General features: G+C 37.0%; 1 protein-coding gene across 2 annotated transcripts in view; it reads right to left on the reverse strand.

Annotated features, from left to right (window-relative positions):
• LOC127855398 (dynein heavy chain domain-containing protein 1-like) overlaps positions 1-20,611 on the reverse strand; it is a 269,484-nt gene that overhangs the window by 100,105 nt on the left and 148,768 nt on the right. Inside the window, exons 67-72 of one of the 2 annotated variants that reach the window (XM_052390922.1) lie at positions 19,677-19,718; positions 14,716-14,861; positions 12,895-12,988; positions 12,493-12,635; positions 12,027-12,122; positions 8,746-8,775 (exon numbers count right to left, since the gene is read on the reverse strand). In XM_052390922.1, coding sequence (XP_052246882.1) covers positions 8,746-8,775; positions 12,027-12,122; positions 12,493-12,635; positions 12,895-12,988; positions 14,716-14,861; positions 19,677-19,718 — 551 coding nt within the window. The remainder of the gene's footprint in view (positions 1-8,745; positions 8,776-12,026; positions 12,123-12,492; positions 12,636-12,894; positions 12,989-14,715; positions 14,862-19,676; positions 19,719-20,611) is intronic. The other variant, XM_052390924.1, reaches the window with a different exon arrangement.

The raw sequence follows: 20,611 nt of genomic DNA on the forward strand, positions 1-20,611 counted from the left end.
ACGAACCAAGTACACAAGCTAAATCCCATTTAGGAGCCAGTGTTCAAGATACAGGACGTTTAAGTTCCATAGCTCTAATCAGTTTCAAAATCGCTGGATCAGCACAGATTTGTGATGACTTAGTAAAAACCAATGTATGCGAAATCATAGATCTGTATCCTTTGATAGAGCTAAGAGAAAGTTTCTTCTCATCAAAAAGATAGATGAGAAAATCCGCTATGTGTCTAGCAGAGGGATTGAGGGGATCAATTTTCCCTCGAATACACCAATTAGAGAAGAGTTTCCAGCAAGAATAATAGACTGCTTTGGTGGATTTTCTCCTCGCAGAAGCAACAAGGGTTGAAGCCCTGACAGAAAAACGTTTCTTCTGCAGAGATTGCCTGATTACGGCCAGACGTGTAAGTGGAAATTACTGGATCCGCATGTAGTCTGCCGCTTTGAGATAGAAGATCTGATCTGTGAGGAAGTTTCCTGGGATAATAGTACAGGAGACTGAGAAGATCGTTGAACCAAGATCTCCTGGGCCACCAAGGGGCAATCAGGAGTATCCGGCATGAGCTCACCCTGATTTTCGCCAATATTTGGGGAATTAGAATGGGTGGGGGATAGGCGTAAGCTTCCAGTTGGTCCCAAGCGAACGAAAGCGCGTCTATTGCCCACTCTGCTGGATCATAAACTGAACTCACATACAGAGGTAGTCTGTAGTTGTGTCTGGTCGCTAATAGATCGTCCAGGGGATAACCGAACTTGAAAAAGATCTGGTTGGTCACTTCTTGATGAAGTGTCCATTCGGATGGAAGTATCTGGTGTTTGCGAGACAACCCATCCGCCAGGGCGTTGAGGCGACCTGGTATGTATTTGGCCAGAATAAAAATGTTGAGTGTTTTGCAAAAAAACAAGTAATTTCTTGGTTTTCAGATACAGGGATTGAGAATGTGTTCCCCCTGTGCCTGGATGTTAGCCACCACCGATGTTTTGTCTGTTGACACCATCACACAAGAGTCTCGAAGATGTGACTGGAAATGAGATACAGCTAGAAATACTGCTCGCATTTCTAGATTGTTGATATGAAGGTGAGATTCCTGATGAGACCACAACCCTGAAACTATTAGACTGAGAGGTTCCAAGTGAGCACCCCATCCTTTCTTGCTCGCATCCGTGATTAGATGTAATGACGATTGCTGAGGAAGAATTGGTACTCCTGCTAAGAGAGTCTCCTCGTCTAGCCACCACTGAAGATGAGACACTAGGGAAGGATGGATTGGAATCTGTTGTAACAGATTGCCCGGAGACCATTTCCAACAAGCTGAGGGATAATGCTGAAGAGGACGTAGGAATAGACGTCCCAACTGCACAAAGTCTGCTACTGAGGTCAGGATACCGTTGAGAGAGAGGAATTCTTGAGCTGTTATATGAGATTGGGACAAAACCCAGTTGACCTTTACCAGAAGGTCTGATATATGTTGACATGACACTCTGACCCGATTGATGTGTGTCAAGAAATTCATTCCCACGAAAGTGAAGTCCTGAGAAGAGATGAGGTCTGATTTGTCTGCATTGAGGAGTCCTAAAGAGAGGAGTTCCTTCCAAAAGAATTCTAGGTTGGTCAGAAGTAAATGACAATCGAGCTGGTGTAAGAGCCAGTCGTCGAAATACTGAAGAAGAACAATCCCGTGAACTCGGAGGTGAGCTCCGACTGCAGCCATTAGTTTGGTAAAAACTCGTGGGGCGGTCGCCAACCCAAATGGCATGGCCCAGAACTGGTAGACTTGGCCATGAAAGGCGAATCGAAGGTACTTCTGGAAGTTGGGATGTATCCAAAGACACCCCCCAGTGCACGGGTTTGATGGAGTTCCGTATGAAGGAAGGAGTCTCCATTTTGAAAGTTGGTTTAAGAAGGTACATGTTTAACGCTTTTAAATTTATTACTGGTCTCCAGGAACCATTTTTCTTTTGAACAAGAAAAAGACGACTGTAGAATCCTGGAGAATAAGGATCTTGAACCCTTTCTACCGCCTGTTTTTCCAAGAGCCCGAGAATGGACTGTGGAATATGTGGATGCTGAGATACCAGTTCTATTGGAACGCGAGAAAGTGAAGGCCTTTTTTCGAATTGAAAAGTCAGGCCTTTTTGTCACCAGAGAATGAACCCATGCGTCCGAAGTAATTTGAAGCCATCAGTTTGAAAAATAGAAAAGTCTGGCCCCGACTGGTATTTCCGGCATTGGAGGTTGTGGAGGTAGAAAGGGTAGGGGCCTAGGGCTGATAAGGAGGCGGTACGCCCTTGCCAGCAGAAGGTTTGCAAATTCCTCTGATCCCGCTTGGGTTTGTTCTTTTTCTCAGAATCTCTACCAGACAACTTCTTAGAAAAAGAAGGTCTGTTATAGGAAGAAGGCCTATTAGGACCCGACCGTGGATTAACAGCAGGTCTTTTAGAGAAAAGATTGTTTCTCTTAGCCTTCTTGGGTGCTGGAACTGCTGGTGGCCTAAAAGAAGGCTGCTTAAAGGCTCCTCGGCATTGTCCAGAATTGTTTCTAGCTAAAGAAGCATGAAGTTGGTCATTCTTGTCAGCTGTGATTGCTTCTTGTATCCTTCCACCAAAAAGGAAACCTGATGTGAGAGGAGCCGTTCTGAGCGAGTTCATACCTGGTTCTAATAGAAAATCTTTAGGTAAAGATGAAAGGATAAGATCTTTACGAATCCTTAACATCTCAGACATTGAAGCAGCAGCATTATGTGAAAGGGATAATGCTGTTCGTGATAGGTGGATCAATAAATCCCGAAGTTCTTCCGGAACTGAATCAGACCAATCACAAACCAAGTGTAACAAGGTTGCTAGCATTAAGTCTACCTGGTTGGATAGACCTAACGATCTTCGCTTTCTACTTTCCCAATGTTCTATCATGGAAAAAGGGACAGACACTGAAGTAGATGAACTAGGCATCGTAAGCAACAGCTTATTGATGTCTGGATCCTGCGATGGTAATTTAGAACAATCTAAACCGAAAGTCGGATCCGGTACTGGCGGTTTGTAGTTACGTTCCTGAAGTTTAAACTCCGCAAAATCCTTCGGTACTTTCCACATATCTCCTTGTTTAGAACTCGTTTTATTCACTGATTCCAACGATTGAAAAACAGATAAGACAGTAGTACCAATGGGAAGGCGTGTATCCAAGCAGGAACGCGCCTTAGTAACCATGGTGGGATCAAGCGTACAAACGAGTTGTTCAGTGATCGAGATCGTTGAATTAGAAGAAGTCTCCACAGGTCGTGGACACAACTCTTCACCCAGGGTCTGGAATATCAGCTCGTAAATTTGAGAACTGGAAGCCAAAAATTTATCTGTATCAATGTCCGCATCCTATTCAGCTTCACTCTCTACAGGAACAGAGGTGTGTAGAGAAACAGCAGGAACAGGAATGAAACTATCTTGTGCCAGATTGTCTGGTAAAGATGAATGATCATCCACGACGTCAGCAATTAGATAATGCTTATCAGCATTGACCGGTACAAAATGACCAGACGCATTCTGTACCCATAGAACATCAGAATTCGAATGGGTAGCATTAGTGGGGTATACGACTAGATACAGTCAAAGACACCCGTGGTGCTGATAATGTAGCAGTAGTTGTTAGCTGCGCTCCTGAAATTCCAACATGTGTGGCTGTTACCATGGGAGCCGACACATGTGGTGAGGAAACATGTGATTCCATAAAGGAATAAGACGGCGATCGACTACCCGAATGGTAGGTACAATGTCAACGTGAGGTTTGTCGACGTGCTCTTTTTCTGCTATGTCGCGATCTGGATCGGCTGTGATGTCGAGATGTAGATCGGCTGCGATGAGACCGGGATCTTCTGGAATAGCGTCTCCGTGAACGACGATGTGATCGCTTACGCGCGTAGCCGCCATGAGAATCACTAGACGAAGATGAGCGTGTCCGATGTCTACTCCTTGATGACGAAGATTCATTCGTCAATGACGAGTTGGAAGAAGAGTAATCCGATGATGAAGATCGATGTCTTCTTCTGACTGTTGACTGGTGACCAGACCGGACTGGACCGGTGAAGGTGACCGGCCGGTCATATCATGACCGGACCGGACCGGTGACCGGCCGGTCATATCATGACCGAACCGGACCGGTGACCGGCCGGTCATATCATGACCGGACCTGACCGGTGACAGGCCTGTCATATCATGACCGGTTACGTCACCGGCCAAAGACCTTAGAATGGCGGCTGCCATTTGGTCAGACATTGATCGATCTGTAGGTCCACGATCAATGTCCCCGGTATGTATGGTGGGAGTCATACGGTCAGATGATGGCCGACAGACAACATCACCATTGTGCCCGGTATCCGGTGACTGAAATGTCAGCTGGTCATCCGTGACCAGTGAAGTCACCGGATAATCAACATCCGTTAGAGGTTTGTGGCGTTTGCGGCTGATCGATGTCCGACGGCGACCAGCTTGTGTTCATATGTCGTAAGACCATAATTTGCACACGGCACACTTTTTAAGTAGAGTACAACCGGTACATGCCAGGCAAGTGTCATGAGAATCCCACCTTGCCTTGATGTGACCACACGAACCTCTCTTTTGAAAGTTCATTTCTGAAAACAAAAGAAACAGAAAGAGCCTACAACAGACAAAAACCAATTGTTAAATTTAAAGAACAATGTAAATAAACAAACGCTGTACAATTTCCCTCAATTATTTATTTAGGAAAAAGGCACGAAGTCCTCGTGGATTACCTATATAAGGAAATGGAACGAAAACCTCGTGGTGCACGTGCTCATGTACATGAGCACTATAAAAAACGATACCCAGCAAAAGCAGAATTATAACAAAAACTGCAATAAAAAGAATAAAAAAGTAAACCGAATAATATACAAAAAAGATAAATAAAATGTATCCCTCAAACTCCGACAATAAACACGATTAAAAGAACGAAAAAGTCCTGAGCCAAAATAGGCGTGCACTCGTGGTTATCCGGAAAGGAAAGATGAGTTGTTGTTCTTGTTTTTCGGTTAGGTTACATTGTACTATGTTTAACCTGACTTGGTTTTCTTTATTAGAGGTGGATGATTCCCAGCGCTTAAATTTTTCAGGATAATTAACTCCCTGAAAAGGGATTAGCTAGAGATAACAGGTAATTATTTATGATATTAAAACAAAAATATATACATTGATCCGTTAAATAACTTCTCCTCCCATAAGCGAAAAAAATGTATTACATACTAGTCGCCGCTCTCCAGAGCGATGCCAATGAAGGAAAATGACGATTTAAAACAAAAAAAATTAATGTTGGAACACAAGTAGATATTTTAATCAATTTAAAACTACTTGATGAAAAAGAAGATACTCTGCCAGAAAATTTATTAAAAGAAATTCACAAATTAGAATGTCCACGTAACCCATGATCTTGTCTCTTCCAAGAAAATTGGAATAAGCCACTGTTATTATATTCTGCATGCAATTTCAACCATTGTTCATGACTTTTAAAGGAAAAATTCCCAGAATAAAAAGATACTTCATTCAGTTAACAATTGAAACTTTGTCAGTATCGATTCATTGCTCCATTTAATAAGTCTTCGTCCAAAATTAGGTAAATTTTAAGGTCACAATAAGGTCGCGGGATGTGAGTTTGCATAGTGTTGGATGGACCTATCAAAGCTTTTTAGTACATAGTATTGATGTGAATCTAACAGCCTGTTTGCATTAAACAAGATTGTTGACCTTATGCATTAGTGTTAGTACAAAAATAGGTCAATGTCAAAGTAAAAATGTGGTCAGGTGATGCATTGGAGTTGAGAGTGTACTTATATAACATCCATATAAGTATCACAAGCTTTGCAAGTAGATGTATTGATGTAGGATCACATGCATCATTTTGGGTTAGACTTTAGACTTTGGGTTAGACAAGACTTTGGACCTTCTCAAAAAGTCTAAATTCTAAAAGTCAACTTCATGATTAAAACGCAGTCAGGTTGTATTGAAAGTGTTTAAAGACATCGTCCATGTATAAAAGCTTTGAAGAAAGCATTATTGGTGTTAAAAGAAATGCATCATTTTGGAAGAACCAATAATCTGACCTCCTCAATATATATTAAGTCCAAAAGTAGGTAAAGGTTCAGGTAAAAAAGAGATCAGTATCATTAAATTGTGCTGATAGTGTTGTTTTTTTACATAGGATCATTGATGTTAGACAAAATTCATTATTTGGGTTAACAAGGAATTTGCACCTCCTGAATTATTCCTAAAGCAGATCAATTTCAATGTCAATATGAGGTCAGATAATGTGGGTGTGTTGAGTGTTAAGTGAATAATATCCATGCAATTATCAAAGCTTTGAAGAAAGCCTTAACAATGATAGACGCACAACATTATTTTGTGGTTATCAAGAATTTGAAAGTTCTAAATTCGCAAAGTCCAAAATATGATCAATGTCAATGTCAAAATTAGGTCATGAAATGTGGATCTTTTGAGAGTGCTTAAAGGGACCTTTTCACATTTTGATAAATTGGCAAAATTGAAAAAAAATCAGACTTGTACGAGAAGTATAATGTCAGCACGGATGGCCGAGATGTCTCAGCGCTAGACTTTCACTCCAAGGGTCAGTTGGAACTCTTTAATTTTGATTTTTACATTTATCAATTAAAAGCATTTAATGACAAACTTCAAAACATGCTACATTCAGTGAAAAGGTCCCTTTAAGTATAACATCCATGCAAGTATCAAATCTTTGTAGCAACCTGTATTGATTTTATACCAAACGTGCCATCTAGGGCAAATCTTGTACGAACAGACAGACAGACCAACCCCAGGCATTAGTGGAAGCCTGGGACATACAAACAAACAGATGTGTGCTATTTCATACCAAAACATTTATTAATTTAAAAATATAAAACAAAGAGCTAACACCTGGTAGTAAGTTCATTGTAATACACAGCAAAGCGCAGCCAGGTTTGCAAGAAGTACCCTACACCTTGTTCTAAACTAGAGTGTAAGGCCACGACTTTTTTTTATATTGGTTTACAAAAATTATTTTGAAAATGGTCCATCGGGCGGTCGAAAAAAAAAAAAAAAAAAAAACATCATTGGAAAAATAAGTTAATACTAATAACATCAGAACAAAGACATCATATCTTTTATAACCTTAACACAGAGACGAAAAATCAAATTATGCAATGAAACACATCTATATCTTCAAATGAAATGAGTCACCTAAAAGCAACTTTTGTAACATCAGGCAATTTTAAACACTCCATTAAATGACATGCGTTCTTCTCCCATTAAAACAAAAAACTGCGCTTCATTTCCGTAATTCGATGCGCACCATTACGCAATGCGATGCCCGTTGCATAAATCTTATATAAGATAAACTACTCATATACAAAGTATGTGTTTGCTCTTATTGGACTTATGACATCGTCCATGAAAAAAAATCGAGGTAGATCGATCCCCGCGTCGTCGCGGTAATGTTTGTTAAAGTTGTTGTTGTCATGAAAACTCGTTGATTTACAACGCAAAACGTCTTATTTGAACTGACGCGAATTAATACAATCATAATTTATTTGTCAACTTGGCTTTTGCTTTATTTTGATAATTTAATCCAAAGTTTAATGTTAGCAAGTGTTTTTACTGGAATTGTAAACAAGGAGCCAGTTAAAGTCTTCCGAAAATGTGCAGTCTGTGTGAATTGACAGTTTGACGTCATCAAAGGAAAGCCGCTTGCTGTCTAAAGCAATAAAGCGACAAATTTCGCGCCGACAAAATTGGCTTCCTTTGTCTAGCAATCAACATGCCGAACCAATCGTGCGTTTGTTTCTCAATTGCAATCCTCCAATTTAATAATAGCACGTGCATAGCTCCGCCTTCGAATCTTTTGCAGAGAACGGAGGCGGAGTTTAACGGTTAATTGAGCTAGTATTTTACGCAAGTTGAGTTCCGATTTTCCGAAATTACTCGGCCCTAAGCATTTAAACAACAAATACATTTATCAATGATTTTCCGAGATATACCGATTTGTTCCGATTTCCAAACTTTCTGTACAGTTCCTATAAACTAGGGCGGACGTGTTTACGAAATTCCTAAACACATTTATCGTAAATAATGGCAGTGTTTTATTGGATTATTTATACTAATTATCAAATTGCAAGGTAATACTTTTTTATCTACTATAATATCGGGTTTGTTTAATATAATAAACATGTTAAACAATATAGTTGCGTCACAGACTCGGAAATAAATGTTGATGCGGTCGACATTTTACTGACGCTGATTTTACCTATTGTCTGTAATTAAATAAATTTTGATAAGTGCCCATAATAGGACTGGTACATACTGTGTCACATTGAAAAATATCCCGATCTCTGTAATATATGGTGAACCAATTGTTGATTGTACTTACTTGATTTAATTCGCAACCGTACTCAAACCGGATTGTTTTTTTTTCTCGTTTCGCTCGTTTTTCAGTGCGGTCGGGAATAAAATATATAAAAAAAGACGATTTTCCGATTTTATTTTTTTTCCCATTTTCCAAAAATTAGGGTCGGCGGTTTTGTAAACCAAGAAATATAAAAGTCGTGGCCTAAGGTGGCCGTAACAGAGCAACATGAATTTAATACATTAATACTCATACAAAAGCTAGTACTAAAGCCGCAGCCAAATAAAATCTTTAAAAAACAAAACAGTATAAGATGTTAAAATATGGCACATATAGCTACCACCAATATAACCTACCATTCTTCTCTGCTTTCTAGTGCGACCCATCTGTGCAAAGAACAAGACCGATCAAAACACACCACCACAGTGCCTTGCCATTCTGTTGTTGAATGTGCATACTTTTATGATTTATTTGCCAAAAAAGCTGATGGTACTTATATAAGCAACTGATAATTATCTGTCATCATATTCCAAATGTTCGTACTATGATTTGTTACATGCTGATTTCATAATAATTTGACAAAGAAGCGAGTGTATGGCTAGCTTTTTACCGTAAAAAGTTGTGTATAAGGCGCACTTTTTTACCCCAAAATTTCATTTTAAAAACTTGATGCCCGTTATGCACAACTACAGCTGTTTAAACTGTAACTATGTTAATAATAGTGTTTTATTTACGATCTGAATAAGATGGACAAACATTATAAAGTTAACATAAATATTTTCTATCTTATTCAGGTACGTACAGAGCATTTAAATCAAATAAATTTGAAGAAGAGAATGAAAAACAAGGAAGCCATTTTTATTTAAATGTTATTGCTTTCCCACAATATTATACCCTACTGTACTAGGGTTACACAATGTATTTGGAGGCACTTGTCGATTTACAATAGTATGTCGGCAAGGTCTTTCCCGCAATCTTTATGATTATTTTTCTTGCTTTTCAACTGTGTTAATAAAATTGAAGTTGTGTTTGTTTACACGTTTTCATACGTCTTGTCAAGATTGAGGATGTGGTTATCGAGCAATTTGCGTCACCTGTCAAGTTTTGTGTAGCTGGGCTATTATCAAAACATGCGAACCGGCAAACGGCTTCACACCTCCATTGTTTCTTTATCGCCGGTAATGTCGTTATGGTGTTGAGAAGTTTGAGTCGTTAAAGTCTCCTGTCAATTATAGACACTCGAAAAGAACGCATGATATCAGCAATGTAAATAAATGCGCGGTTGTGAATAAGTCACGCATGAATAACCACGTGACAATACCAATCGATAATGTCAGTTTCTTAGTTATAACTAATCCATCCGTTATGTGTACTCCTCCACGATAAAATCGTGGACAGTTACTTCGGAGACATATGATGAAAACCTTGATGGTATCCTCGTGGAAAGTGTGCATTTCATACATAATTCATTTAAATCCAAACATTTATTTTAACGCATAATATGATTTAAAAAACACACACAAACTAGTTGTATCGTTATCGTCTTTAAAATAATTAATAATTGAAGCAATAAAAGAACACGGAAGATCGGCAATGTAAATATTACGATTTTCAGTTAGCCTGTGGTACGGAATTTTTCCCCCGATTTTTTTGCTTAAAAAACTTTTTCTCCCGATTTTTTAGTTTAAAAAAGTAGATGCGCGTTATACATAAATGCGCGTTATACACAGCGTGTTACGGTAACCAAATGCTGGATTTTTTTAACATGTCCAATAACACAAAGTTAATCTTTTTTCACAAACTGAAGCTCATGCACTAACCAGCCTAATATTTGATAAAAACAAGAGATTTGTTCGTCAAAAACACATTGTCCCCTATTGCGCCGCTTTGATATTTAAAAAAAAAATTCTTTTGACCTTTGACCTTGAAGGATGACCTTGACCTTGAACTTCCACCACTCAAAATGTGCAGCTTCATGAGAACGCCGCTTTGAATTTATTTTTTTTGACCTTTGACCTTGAAGGATGACCCTGACCTTGAACTTCCACCACTCAAAATGTGAAGCTTCATGAGATACACATGCATGCCAAATATCAAGTTGCTATCTTCAATATTGAAAAAGTTATGGCCAATGTTAAAGCTTTTTTCGGATGGTCGGACAGACAGATTTTATTTATTTTTTACCTTTGACCTTGAAGGATGACCTTGACCTTGAACTTCCACCACTCAAAATGTGAAGCTTCATGACATACACATGCATGCCAAATATCAAGTTGCTATCTTCAATATTAAAAAAGTTATGACCATTAAAGTTTTCGAACAGACGGACAGACTGACTGACGGACAGTTCAACTGCTATATGCCACCCTACCGGGGGCATAAAAAGCATACTGAAAACTTTCTGTAAAAGGGGGCTCAACTCTTGATCTATTTTAACAAGAGATTTGTCTCAGAAAATCAAAATCCCCTGCTGGGTTAATGTTGTTGCAGTAAGAAAAGGATCTACATAAGTTTCATCAAACCAGCTTTAGTACATTTAGTTATGGCAGAATGCAGATGATGGTTTTTAATTAATTCTGTCATAGCAACAACTAAATTTGTGATAAAAATTTAATGTTCACTATATGGCCCTCAATGTACAACCTAGCTATAGTGCTTTTTGAGTTGTGGCAATATTAAGATTTTAATGTCCCCAATTTTTTAAACCAAAATAATGACAAATTGTCTGACAAAAACTGAAATAGCATGCATATTATCCCCATATGGCCGTCAATACACATACAATTCCATCAAACTAGTTTAAGTACTTTTAGAGTTTTGGCAGGATTCAGACTTTCATATTCACTGGTTTCTTTTACAATTGTTGCCAGTAGTTAAAACTGAAATAACATACATATTTCCCAATACAATATAGCTTTCAGTGTGCAGTGTAACCTAATGCCCGTGGACCCATAGTTTAGTGTTACCCATTTCACCCATAGTGCATTGTATCCCATTGACCAGTCACCCATTCAGGATTTTGCCCTCTCAAACAGAGGTGAAATAGCTTACTCCACGACAGTTAGTCTCACAGCAGAACCCTGGTGGTCTCTATCAACACATTCAGACAGTAATTCCATCAATACTAAATATGTTTTCCTTCTATAATTCTATATACATTTACTTTACTTAAACTGAGCAAATCAGTAATCAAGCAAAGCCCAGACAAAATAATCATTTGTTATTTTACATACTAATATACTGTAAATACTATAAATTTGATGTGAATCATCAATATAAAGGTCAAAAATACCTTTAACTATTTTTTTCCAAAGAATGCAACCATTCAAATATTGTTACTTTCCTCAATTTAAATGACATGCACATCAAGCACTTTCATGGCCACATATTCTGTTACTGATCAATCACATGACACATTTTTGGTGAAATTACATTTTCATAATGAAATGATTTCACTAAAGAAAAAACCCTTTTGAATTGTATAAACTCATTTTTGTAATCATACAAATTTTTGGTTTATACTCATAATACAACAACATTCAGCACTTGCCCTTTCATAATATTTCTTGTATTAAAGATTTGACACTTGCTGTTCTTTCATTCTTTTTCCATACATCCAATATGATAGGGTATTTACCTTGCAGTGTGCGATGTAGGAGGCCAGCCTGACAAGGGTGGCGCGGCCGGTGGAGTAAGAGGTCCCAAGCAACAGGCCATGGCCACCTTGTAGAGCCTGCAACAGCAGTTACCATGGTTACTACATGAGGCTTACAATGGAAGAATTTATGGGAATTCACTTTTAAAATAGATTATTCATCAGATTTTTTGTGAAATAAGGTTAGAAACTCCTGAGAATCAATGTCAATTAAGTAACAATGCCTAGAAATACGCTAACAATAGTTTAGGAAGTAATATCCAAAGGCCAATATTTTGGAGAATTACAAACTTTATTGCATGAATTTCTGATACTCAAGGTTTGAAAGAAACAATAGAAAAAACTTCAACAAAAGACCACACTTCAAAATATGAATCCTGAATTTTATCATTTTGCAGTGATCTGTTGCTTTGTTTTAATACAGGAGAATAGTGGAGTGTAACCCTACCAGCACCCGACTAAGCCTGGCTGCATGATGGATAGCCTGCTTGAAGAATACCAGCTCAAGGCGCTGAGACGTGCCTATGTTGTAGATGTTGAGGCAGGTGTGCAGAGCCTCCCCCAGCGTCTCCTCTGTCGTGTCTGTGTAACCTGCGTTCATAGCAACAGTGCATTGAGTAAACATAGCAACCACAAATACAGTAACTATTCAACTGTACATAAAGTAGCCATAGCAACAGTGCATACAGTAACCATTGCAATAGTACATAAAGTTAGCATAGTAACAGTACATACAGATCATTGTAAAATTTACCAAAATGAATACCATACGAATATTTAACACAAATTAAGTAGCATAATTTACAAGTGAGGAACTGGCCATTCACTACAGCCTGATTTCTATGCCTACCTTTCTCAATGGACAGCCCCATGGCCTCCGTGTGGGAAGTCATGAAGTACTTGCTGAAGATGAAGTCTGTCAACGTGTCCTGGCCACCTTTGATCTGAAATAGGAACAACAAGTGTTAGCAAAGGTTTCACTGTTTTGGTAACCCTTACTGTTTTTCTGATGGAGAGTAAGGAATATGCAAATTGTGTTGTTATTTTAATATTTGGTAAGCACAGGATTTATTGCTATTAAAACAATAATGTTGATTGTTTAAAGTAACCTTTTTGGATTTCAACTGTTTAAGTAGAAATATTATGCATATGGTAACATGATACCTTACATGAGATTAAAACTATAAAAGTGCAGAAAAATCAGTGAATACACGGATATTACTACCGGTATGTGCAAACACTTGTCTGGATTTTCTAATATTCCATCATGTTTGCATTTCATGTCTTTTTTATTCATGTTAGAAAAGAAAATTGCTGAAAACCACAATAAAATGTCAAATGATGTATTGAAAATAAACAAATTTAACACACTTTACTGCACATGTTTGCTCAATGTTGTACATCAAAGGCACATTAGCATAATTATAAAATACAACACTACTATTACATCTATCCTGACATCTTCCTGCTTCATGACAGGTCAGAAGTGCTCTTTGTCTGTAATGAATCCAGGCTTAATGTGTCTGTGGACTAGTATATTAATAATATAAAGGGCTTTTACAACATAGATAAAATGTGTTTAAAAAATTGGTTCGACTATGACGTGTTTGCCTACCTCATCAAGTTTCATGGGAGGACCAAAGTAATCAATGTGCCCTTTCTGTGCAAATAAACAGACTTAAAGTGCCTTTATTTTGCATATTCTAATAATATTGTAAGGGCTCTAACAACGTTCCTACTATGACGTTAATTCAACCTCATCCATCATAAAATAAACAAGGGACAAAATTGTCACAAAACCAGGTTTTCATTGTGAAAAAAAAATCTGATAAAGGGAGAAAACTCAAACTGAACTTTTGAAATGACCAAAAAAAATTAACCCCCCTTGTAATTTTTTTTTTTTTTTTAAATCTATTTTTAGTCGTGGCGACCTTGACATTGGAGATATTGACGTGATTCTTTCGTGGGACACACCGTCCCATGATGGTGAACAAATGTGCCAAATGATTTTAAAATCTCACAAAGAATGACATAGTTATGGCCAGGACAAGCTCATTTATGGCCATTTTTGACATTTGAACTCAAAGTGTGACCTTGACCTTGGAGATATCGACGTAATTATTTCGCGCGACACACCGTCCAATGATGGTGAACAAATGTGCCAAATGATTTTAAAATCTGACGATGAACGACATAGTTATGGCTCGGACAAGCTCATTTATGGCCATTTTTGACCTTTGAACTCAAAGTGTGACCTTGACCTTGGAGATATCGACGTAATTATTTCGCGCGACACACCGTCCAATGATGGTGAACAAATGTGCCAAATGATTTTAAAATCTGACAATGAACGACATAGTTATGGCCCGGACAAGCTTATTCCGCCAGCCCGCCAGCCAGCCAGCCCGCCCGCATTCGCCAATCTAATAACCAGTTTTTTCCTTCGGAAAACCTGATTAATAAAAACACATTATTGTGTTTAAAGATACTGTCCTACTATAACGTCTCTTCTTACCTCATAAGGCCCAAAGTAAGCAATGTGCTCTTTGTCTGCAATTAACCTTGTCCTAAAGAGTATTTGGCATATTCTACTACATGTAATAATGTAAATGGCTTATTCAACACAGATTTTAACAACAAAATATGGTCCAACTGTGATATCTATTCCTACCTCATCCAGTTTCATGAGAGGCCCAAAGAAAGCGATGTGCTCCTTGTCAGTCATAAGTCCGGGCTTGAAGTGTACATGACGGGAGGAGCCCATGCTGCCCCGATGAGAGAACTGCTTCTTGAACCTCGGCGTGCCCTTGGCATAGTCTGTAATGTACAGCATAGTATGTAATTAGTTTAAGCCTATTTATTTTAGTGTACTTCATTTGAAAGCCCAAGGCTTATTGAAGTTTCCTGGGTAGAACCAGTAGATCATGTCATAAAGAGAGATCGAAAAAAATGCTCCAACAGTGGGGATTAGAACTGTATTAGGAGGAGACAGTGAAATGAAGCATGACAGACGGCTATGTGGAAATGAATACCTGGAACAAGCTCTATGAAAAACAAAATACCTGGTTTACCCGTTTTGTGGAAACATAGCCAAAAGCTTCTGTGGGCTTCCTTAGTCATTCCTGTCCTAGATCAAGATACTATTTGTATCAATTTGTTGCTTTTTATTTTTTATTTTTAAAAGGTATTTGTTTCTTCAATTTTGAGACGTAAGAAAAAATCCTTTTTAAGTATACAAATTGTCATTTACATTTAAAAACATAAAAAAGTTGTCTTGTTTACAAAAAGTATACAAAAATGTGAAAATATGGTTATTGCATATTGTTGATACAACAAAGATGTATTCAACTATTTTTTTTTTTTATTTAGCAGGCAGTTTTAAAGTGAGTGTCTTTGGGATTTTTTTTGAATGAAGTAAATAATCCTACATTAAATATTCATTGCACAGTCATTACATATCACATTAAGAATACTTGTTCTTGTATTAAAACATTGTAAACTGTAAGAAACAAATAAATGGCATTACATATATGTATAACCAAAGGACAGAATACAAAGAATATCTTTTTTCAGCAAGAAGTGCTAAAAGACATTTACTATAGGCTATATATGATTACAAAGAGAATAAACATTGCCTTTGTACATTATGTACATTTTAAGTACTCATATACAAGTCTTATTCAAAATATTAGAACGTTTTCACAAATTATGTACCGGGTATTACAATATTCAAAATACTGAATATAATGACAAAACTACACTAAATTGACCAGATGCACAACATAGATCTCATGACTTGATATCTGTCAAAGGTTTTTGTCAAAAGATTTGAAATAAATTGTATGGATTTTGCATCCGCGTGCTGTTATTTACTGATTTTATACATGCATTAAAGCTCAATCTTTATTTAGGAGCATCAAGTGGTCAATAAAACTATCCTAACTATACAGGCTTAAGCGCATGAATAAAAGCTTTTTATAAAATGCTTTCCATTGGAATTTTGAAGTTTATAGGTAAAAGATTATAAATACGATTTGGGTTATCATTTTCATTGAATATATAAAAAATTCTATTACATAATTCTAATTTCTAAACAAAAATATTTCAGTTGCAGACTATACTAAACGGTCATACAAACATTTAAATATGTTCCCAATAATTGTTTGAAGTTTAAGCCAACCTTGACTCAACAACCCCCAGAATATATATTTATGTAATATTTCAAATGAAATCTGTGTAAGTTATCAGTATCGAGACAATTGAATGACATAAACATTATCATAAATATGACTTATTGTTAAACAAAATTAATAAGAATTTGTCTTTGTGAAAAATTACATTATTTTACATAAAAAATTGCTATGCAATCTGGCGTATTAAATAACGTTGTTAACATTTCATTATGAATTTTTGAATTTGATAATTTAACAAGAATTCCACGTTCAGAGAATCATATGCCCCCAAACAGGGCTTTGAACTAGTGACCCTAATTTCAAAGGCCAATGCACATATGAAGTATCAAGCCAAGCGGTCAAATCATTGATCGGAAACAATTTTCACACTTATTGTGACAATGATCTTGACCTTTAACCTAGTCAACCCAATTTCAATAGGGGTCATCTACTGTCCAAGGCCTATGCACATCGGAAGTATTAAGCCAATCGGTCAATATGTTGGCGAATTATTGATCAGAAACAATTTTCACACTTATTGTGAAAGTGATCTTGACCTTTAAACTAGCGACCAAATTTCAATAGCTGTCATCTACTGTCTAAGGCCAATGCACATGTGAAGTATCAAGCCAATTGGTAAGTTTGTTGATGAGTTATTGATCAGAAACAATTTTCACACTTATTGTGACAGTGATCTTGACCTTTGAGCTAGTGACCTCAATTTCAATAGGGGTCATCTATTGTACAAGGCCAATGCACATATGAAGTATCAAGCCATTCAGTCAATTCGTTGATGAGTTATTGCTTGGAAATGATTTTCATACCTATTGTGAAAGTGATCTTGACCTTTAAACTAGCGACCAAATTTCAATAGCTGTCATCTACTGTCTAAGGCCAATGCACATGTGAAGTATCAAGCCAATTGGTAAGTTTGTTGATGAGTTATTGATCAGAAACAATTTTCACACTTATTGTGACAGTGATCTTGACCTTTGAGCTAGTGACCTCAATTTCAATAGGGGTCATCTATTGTACAAGGCCAATGCACATATGAAGTATCAAGCCATTCAGTCAATTCGTTGATGAGTTATTGCTTGGAAATGATTTTCATACCTATTGTGACAGTGACATTGACCTTTGACTGTCCTAGGGCAATGCACATGAAAAGTATCAAGCCAATTGGTCAATTTGTTGGAGATTTATTGATCAGAAACAAAATGGTCTACCAACAGACCAACTGACATCCAGCAAAACAATATACCCCCTCTTCTTCGAAGGGGGGCATACACATTTTTTTTAAGTAAAAACCTTCAAAATGTTGACAGAATGATATGAAATATTTGAACAATTCAATTGGGAGCCATCTTAAAACTGAACTGAATGATGAGATTAGTAACAGACTTTAAAAAGTTACTCTTTTTTCAAATGTGATAAATTAAACACAGGTCATTTACTTTAATTAAAGGGGCAGATTGTTTATTTAACTGGTAGACTTTGGCAGTCTTACCCTATATTCTTCCAAAAAAAACATGCTCTTACAGAATACTGTCTCATTGGCATATGGAGTAAGAACAAATGCATAGACGTGCGATACCTGAGCACAGCAAACCAAAATACAGTGCTCTTGCACAAAATTGCACAAAAATGTATCAAATGCTCAAATCAATTCTGCATTGTGCATTTCTCATATAAATCTACCAGCTCTTTGTCATTCTGATGGTGTCATTTAAATAAACCTTGGCCATTGCCAACATTATTCCCTTCCTACGCATTAAATTCCAGGTTTTAGTTATGTTCATTAAAATTCCAAATAATTGTTTTATCGACTGCCAATCTCACTAAATGGAAAAAGTGGTTCTCAACATACAACGTCTGTACTTTCAGTATCGATAATATCAAGACACACATGTACTAAATGGAAAAAGTGGTTCTCAACATACAACGTCTGTACTTTCAGTATTGATAATATCAAGACATGTACATTTCAATATACCCAACAGCTGAAGGAACCCCAATGTCAAGTTCTAAAAGCATCTCTTATATACAGCCGATCAACTACTTAATATAGGTGAAGGTTAAATAACAAGTGTGTACAAGCTTATCAAGTCTCATATCAACATGGTTTGAACAAATGTGGAGTCTGACAACAATGACTTAAAGACGTTTATTGAAAAGATAATAGCACATGATTAGTTATATTTTAATTAACTAAACTGAAAACTAAAACAAAAAGAGTATGAAAAACGCCATTATTGAAACACAATCAACATAAATGATCTTATTGCAGAACATAAATTATCTTATTGCAGAACATAAATTATCTTATTGCAGACCATAAATTATTTTATAAAAAAAGCCACAGTCTACTAAGGGAGAATAAAGAACTATGAGACTTTATAAGTGGTCCGAAGAGTGCATTCGATACATTGAAGAGTGCAGTGCACGTTTTACCATCATCGGCTAACTTAGAGTGCCTTCTGTCCACTGGGGGGGTCTGGTCACTGTTATCAGTGCTCGTGGAGGAGTCTGTTAGTGGAGATCCACAATAATGAGCCACTTGGAGAGGGTTTGAATGGCGATGTTTTGTGTATGTTTTTATCTTGTTTTTTGTTCGCATTCTAATGTATTATTCTATAAGTTTTTTTAAGAATAGAACAATCTTTTTCAGCCATAGCACTTTCTGCTGAATGCAAATGCTTTTAAGTCCATAGTCAAAACTAATATATACTACTTCTAACAGAATAGAAACAAATTCAAAGACTATCACTACACCCAGACACAATCATATGAATGAGCTTCTGTTAACATTCCTTCACAAAAAGAAGCAGCCCTTCTCCAAAAACATTTCCAATTAATAAACTGTAAGCTTATGGCTAAACTAGCTTTAGTCTCCAAAACAAACTGCAGCTACTGTTTGAAATTTCAAGTTAGACAAATCAATTTTCTTGTTTCATCTCACAAATTGACATTTTCTTGGTAAAGTTTTCATGTTACAGTCTCAAGAAGTATCAAACGGCAAGCACTATGGGCATAGAAGAAGGAAAATAAATATCAGCAATAATACAAATAAATCAACCTTTGACACAAACAAATGAATCAGTCTATGAAATTGCAAGTAAGTTGCAAAGCCTCTCTCTGGGAAACTGGGCTAATTGAATGTGCATTAAGTTTGATCCTAGATCAGCCTGTGCAGGCCTAGACTGGATTTCTGTTGAGAAGAGACTTCCTTTCATCCAAAAATTCATGAATGCGGAAAGTGATTTCCCTGATAATCTTATAAGGACTGCCCAGCATTATCTAGGAAACACTTTACCCACATGCAATAAACCCTGTTTTCCCATAGCGAGGCTATTAAACATCTTGAGGGCATCTTTTGGGGCTATTTAATCTCATCTGTGTATCCTAGCTGGTCTCTCTGCATACATTGATACTACACAACACACTGTGCACAGAGACTTACATTTGTACAAGGTACTTGGTGTCTGCAGCGTGGTGGTCGTGGCTACAAGGGGCGTTGTCAGGGGAGATAAGTAGCATGGCAACGGGTTACATGGAGAAAGCATGACATGGCAAGTACTCCAGGGCAATTTTTGTCAATGATTGTAATTAAAACAAAATATTTTCAAGAACAAGTTTGCTTCTTCTTGCATGCAACAATTTGAAATTTAAATGTTGCTTTTGAAGAAATGTTACAAATTGTGTGCAATTAATTGAAATACTGATGATAACAACAATCTGATACCACGAGCAGCGTCATGCAAAAATGGGTCTAATGCCATATGCCATCAGTGTAGCTCAAGACTAGCCTGCACAGGCTGTTCAGGAGTTACCTGTTCCACTATAAAGTAATGCAAGGTAAGGCAGTCTCATAAGCAGGTAGCTCCTGACCAGTCTATGCTGATGCCACTTATGAAATAAGACCCATTTTTGCATGACATAGCTCATATAATCCTTATACCAGGTTGACTTAAATTGGTCAACAGTACATAAACTGGTAATTATTAGAAAGCATGCCATGCCAGCTCATGTATTTATGTACAGACATGTAAGCAGGTTAGCGCAAATGCAAAACATTCATAAGATACAGGACGCTATTAATGCCATTCAAACTTCCAAACAGTTAAATCAAACATTCAGTGATGATTTAATTAAGACTGACTGTAAACATTGGTTTCTTACCAGTTGTAAGGACAAGTTCTATGAAAAAGTAGCATACATTATTTAACAATAATAGCACAGAAACATGTTAACTGGTGTCTTAAAATGTTTGTTTTTTCAAGTTGACTCACTTTATACAAAGTGAATAATTGAACTTGCAAACTTCATTCTTGTATACCCTTAACATTTAAGTATCTGTAATATTCAGGAGAAGCTTGGTACACACAATTAAATGTT

Source organism: Dreissena polymorpha, chromosome 13 (genome assembly GCF_020536995.1).
Source record: "Dreissena polymorpha isolate Duluth1 chromosome 13, UMN_Dpol_1.0, whole genome shotgun sequence".
NCBI classification, from domain to species: domain Eukaryota; kingdom Metazoa; phylum Mollusca; class Bivalvia; order Myida; family Dreissenidae; genus Dreissena; species Dreissena polymorpha.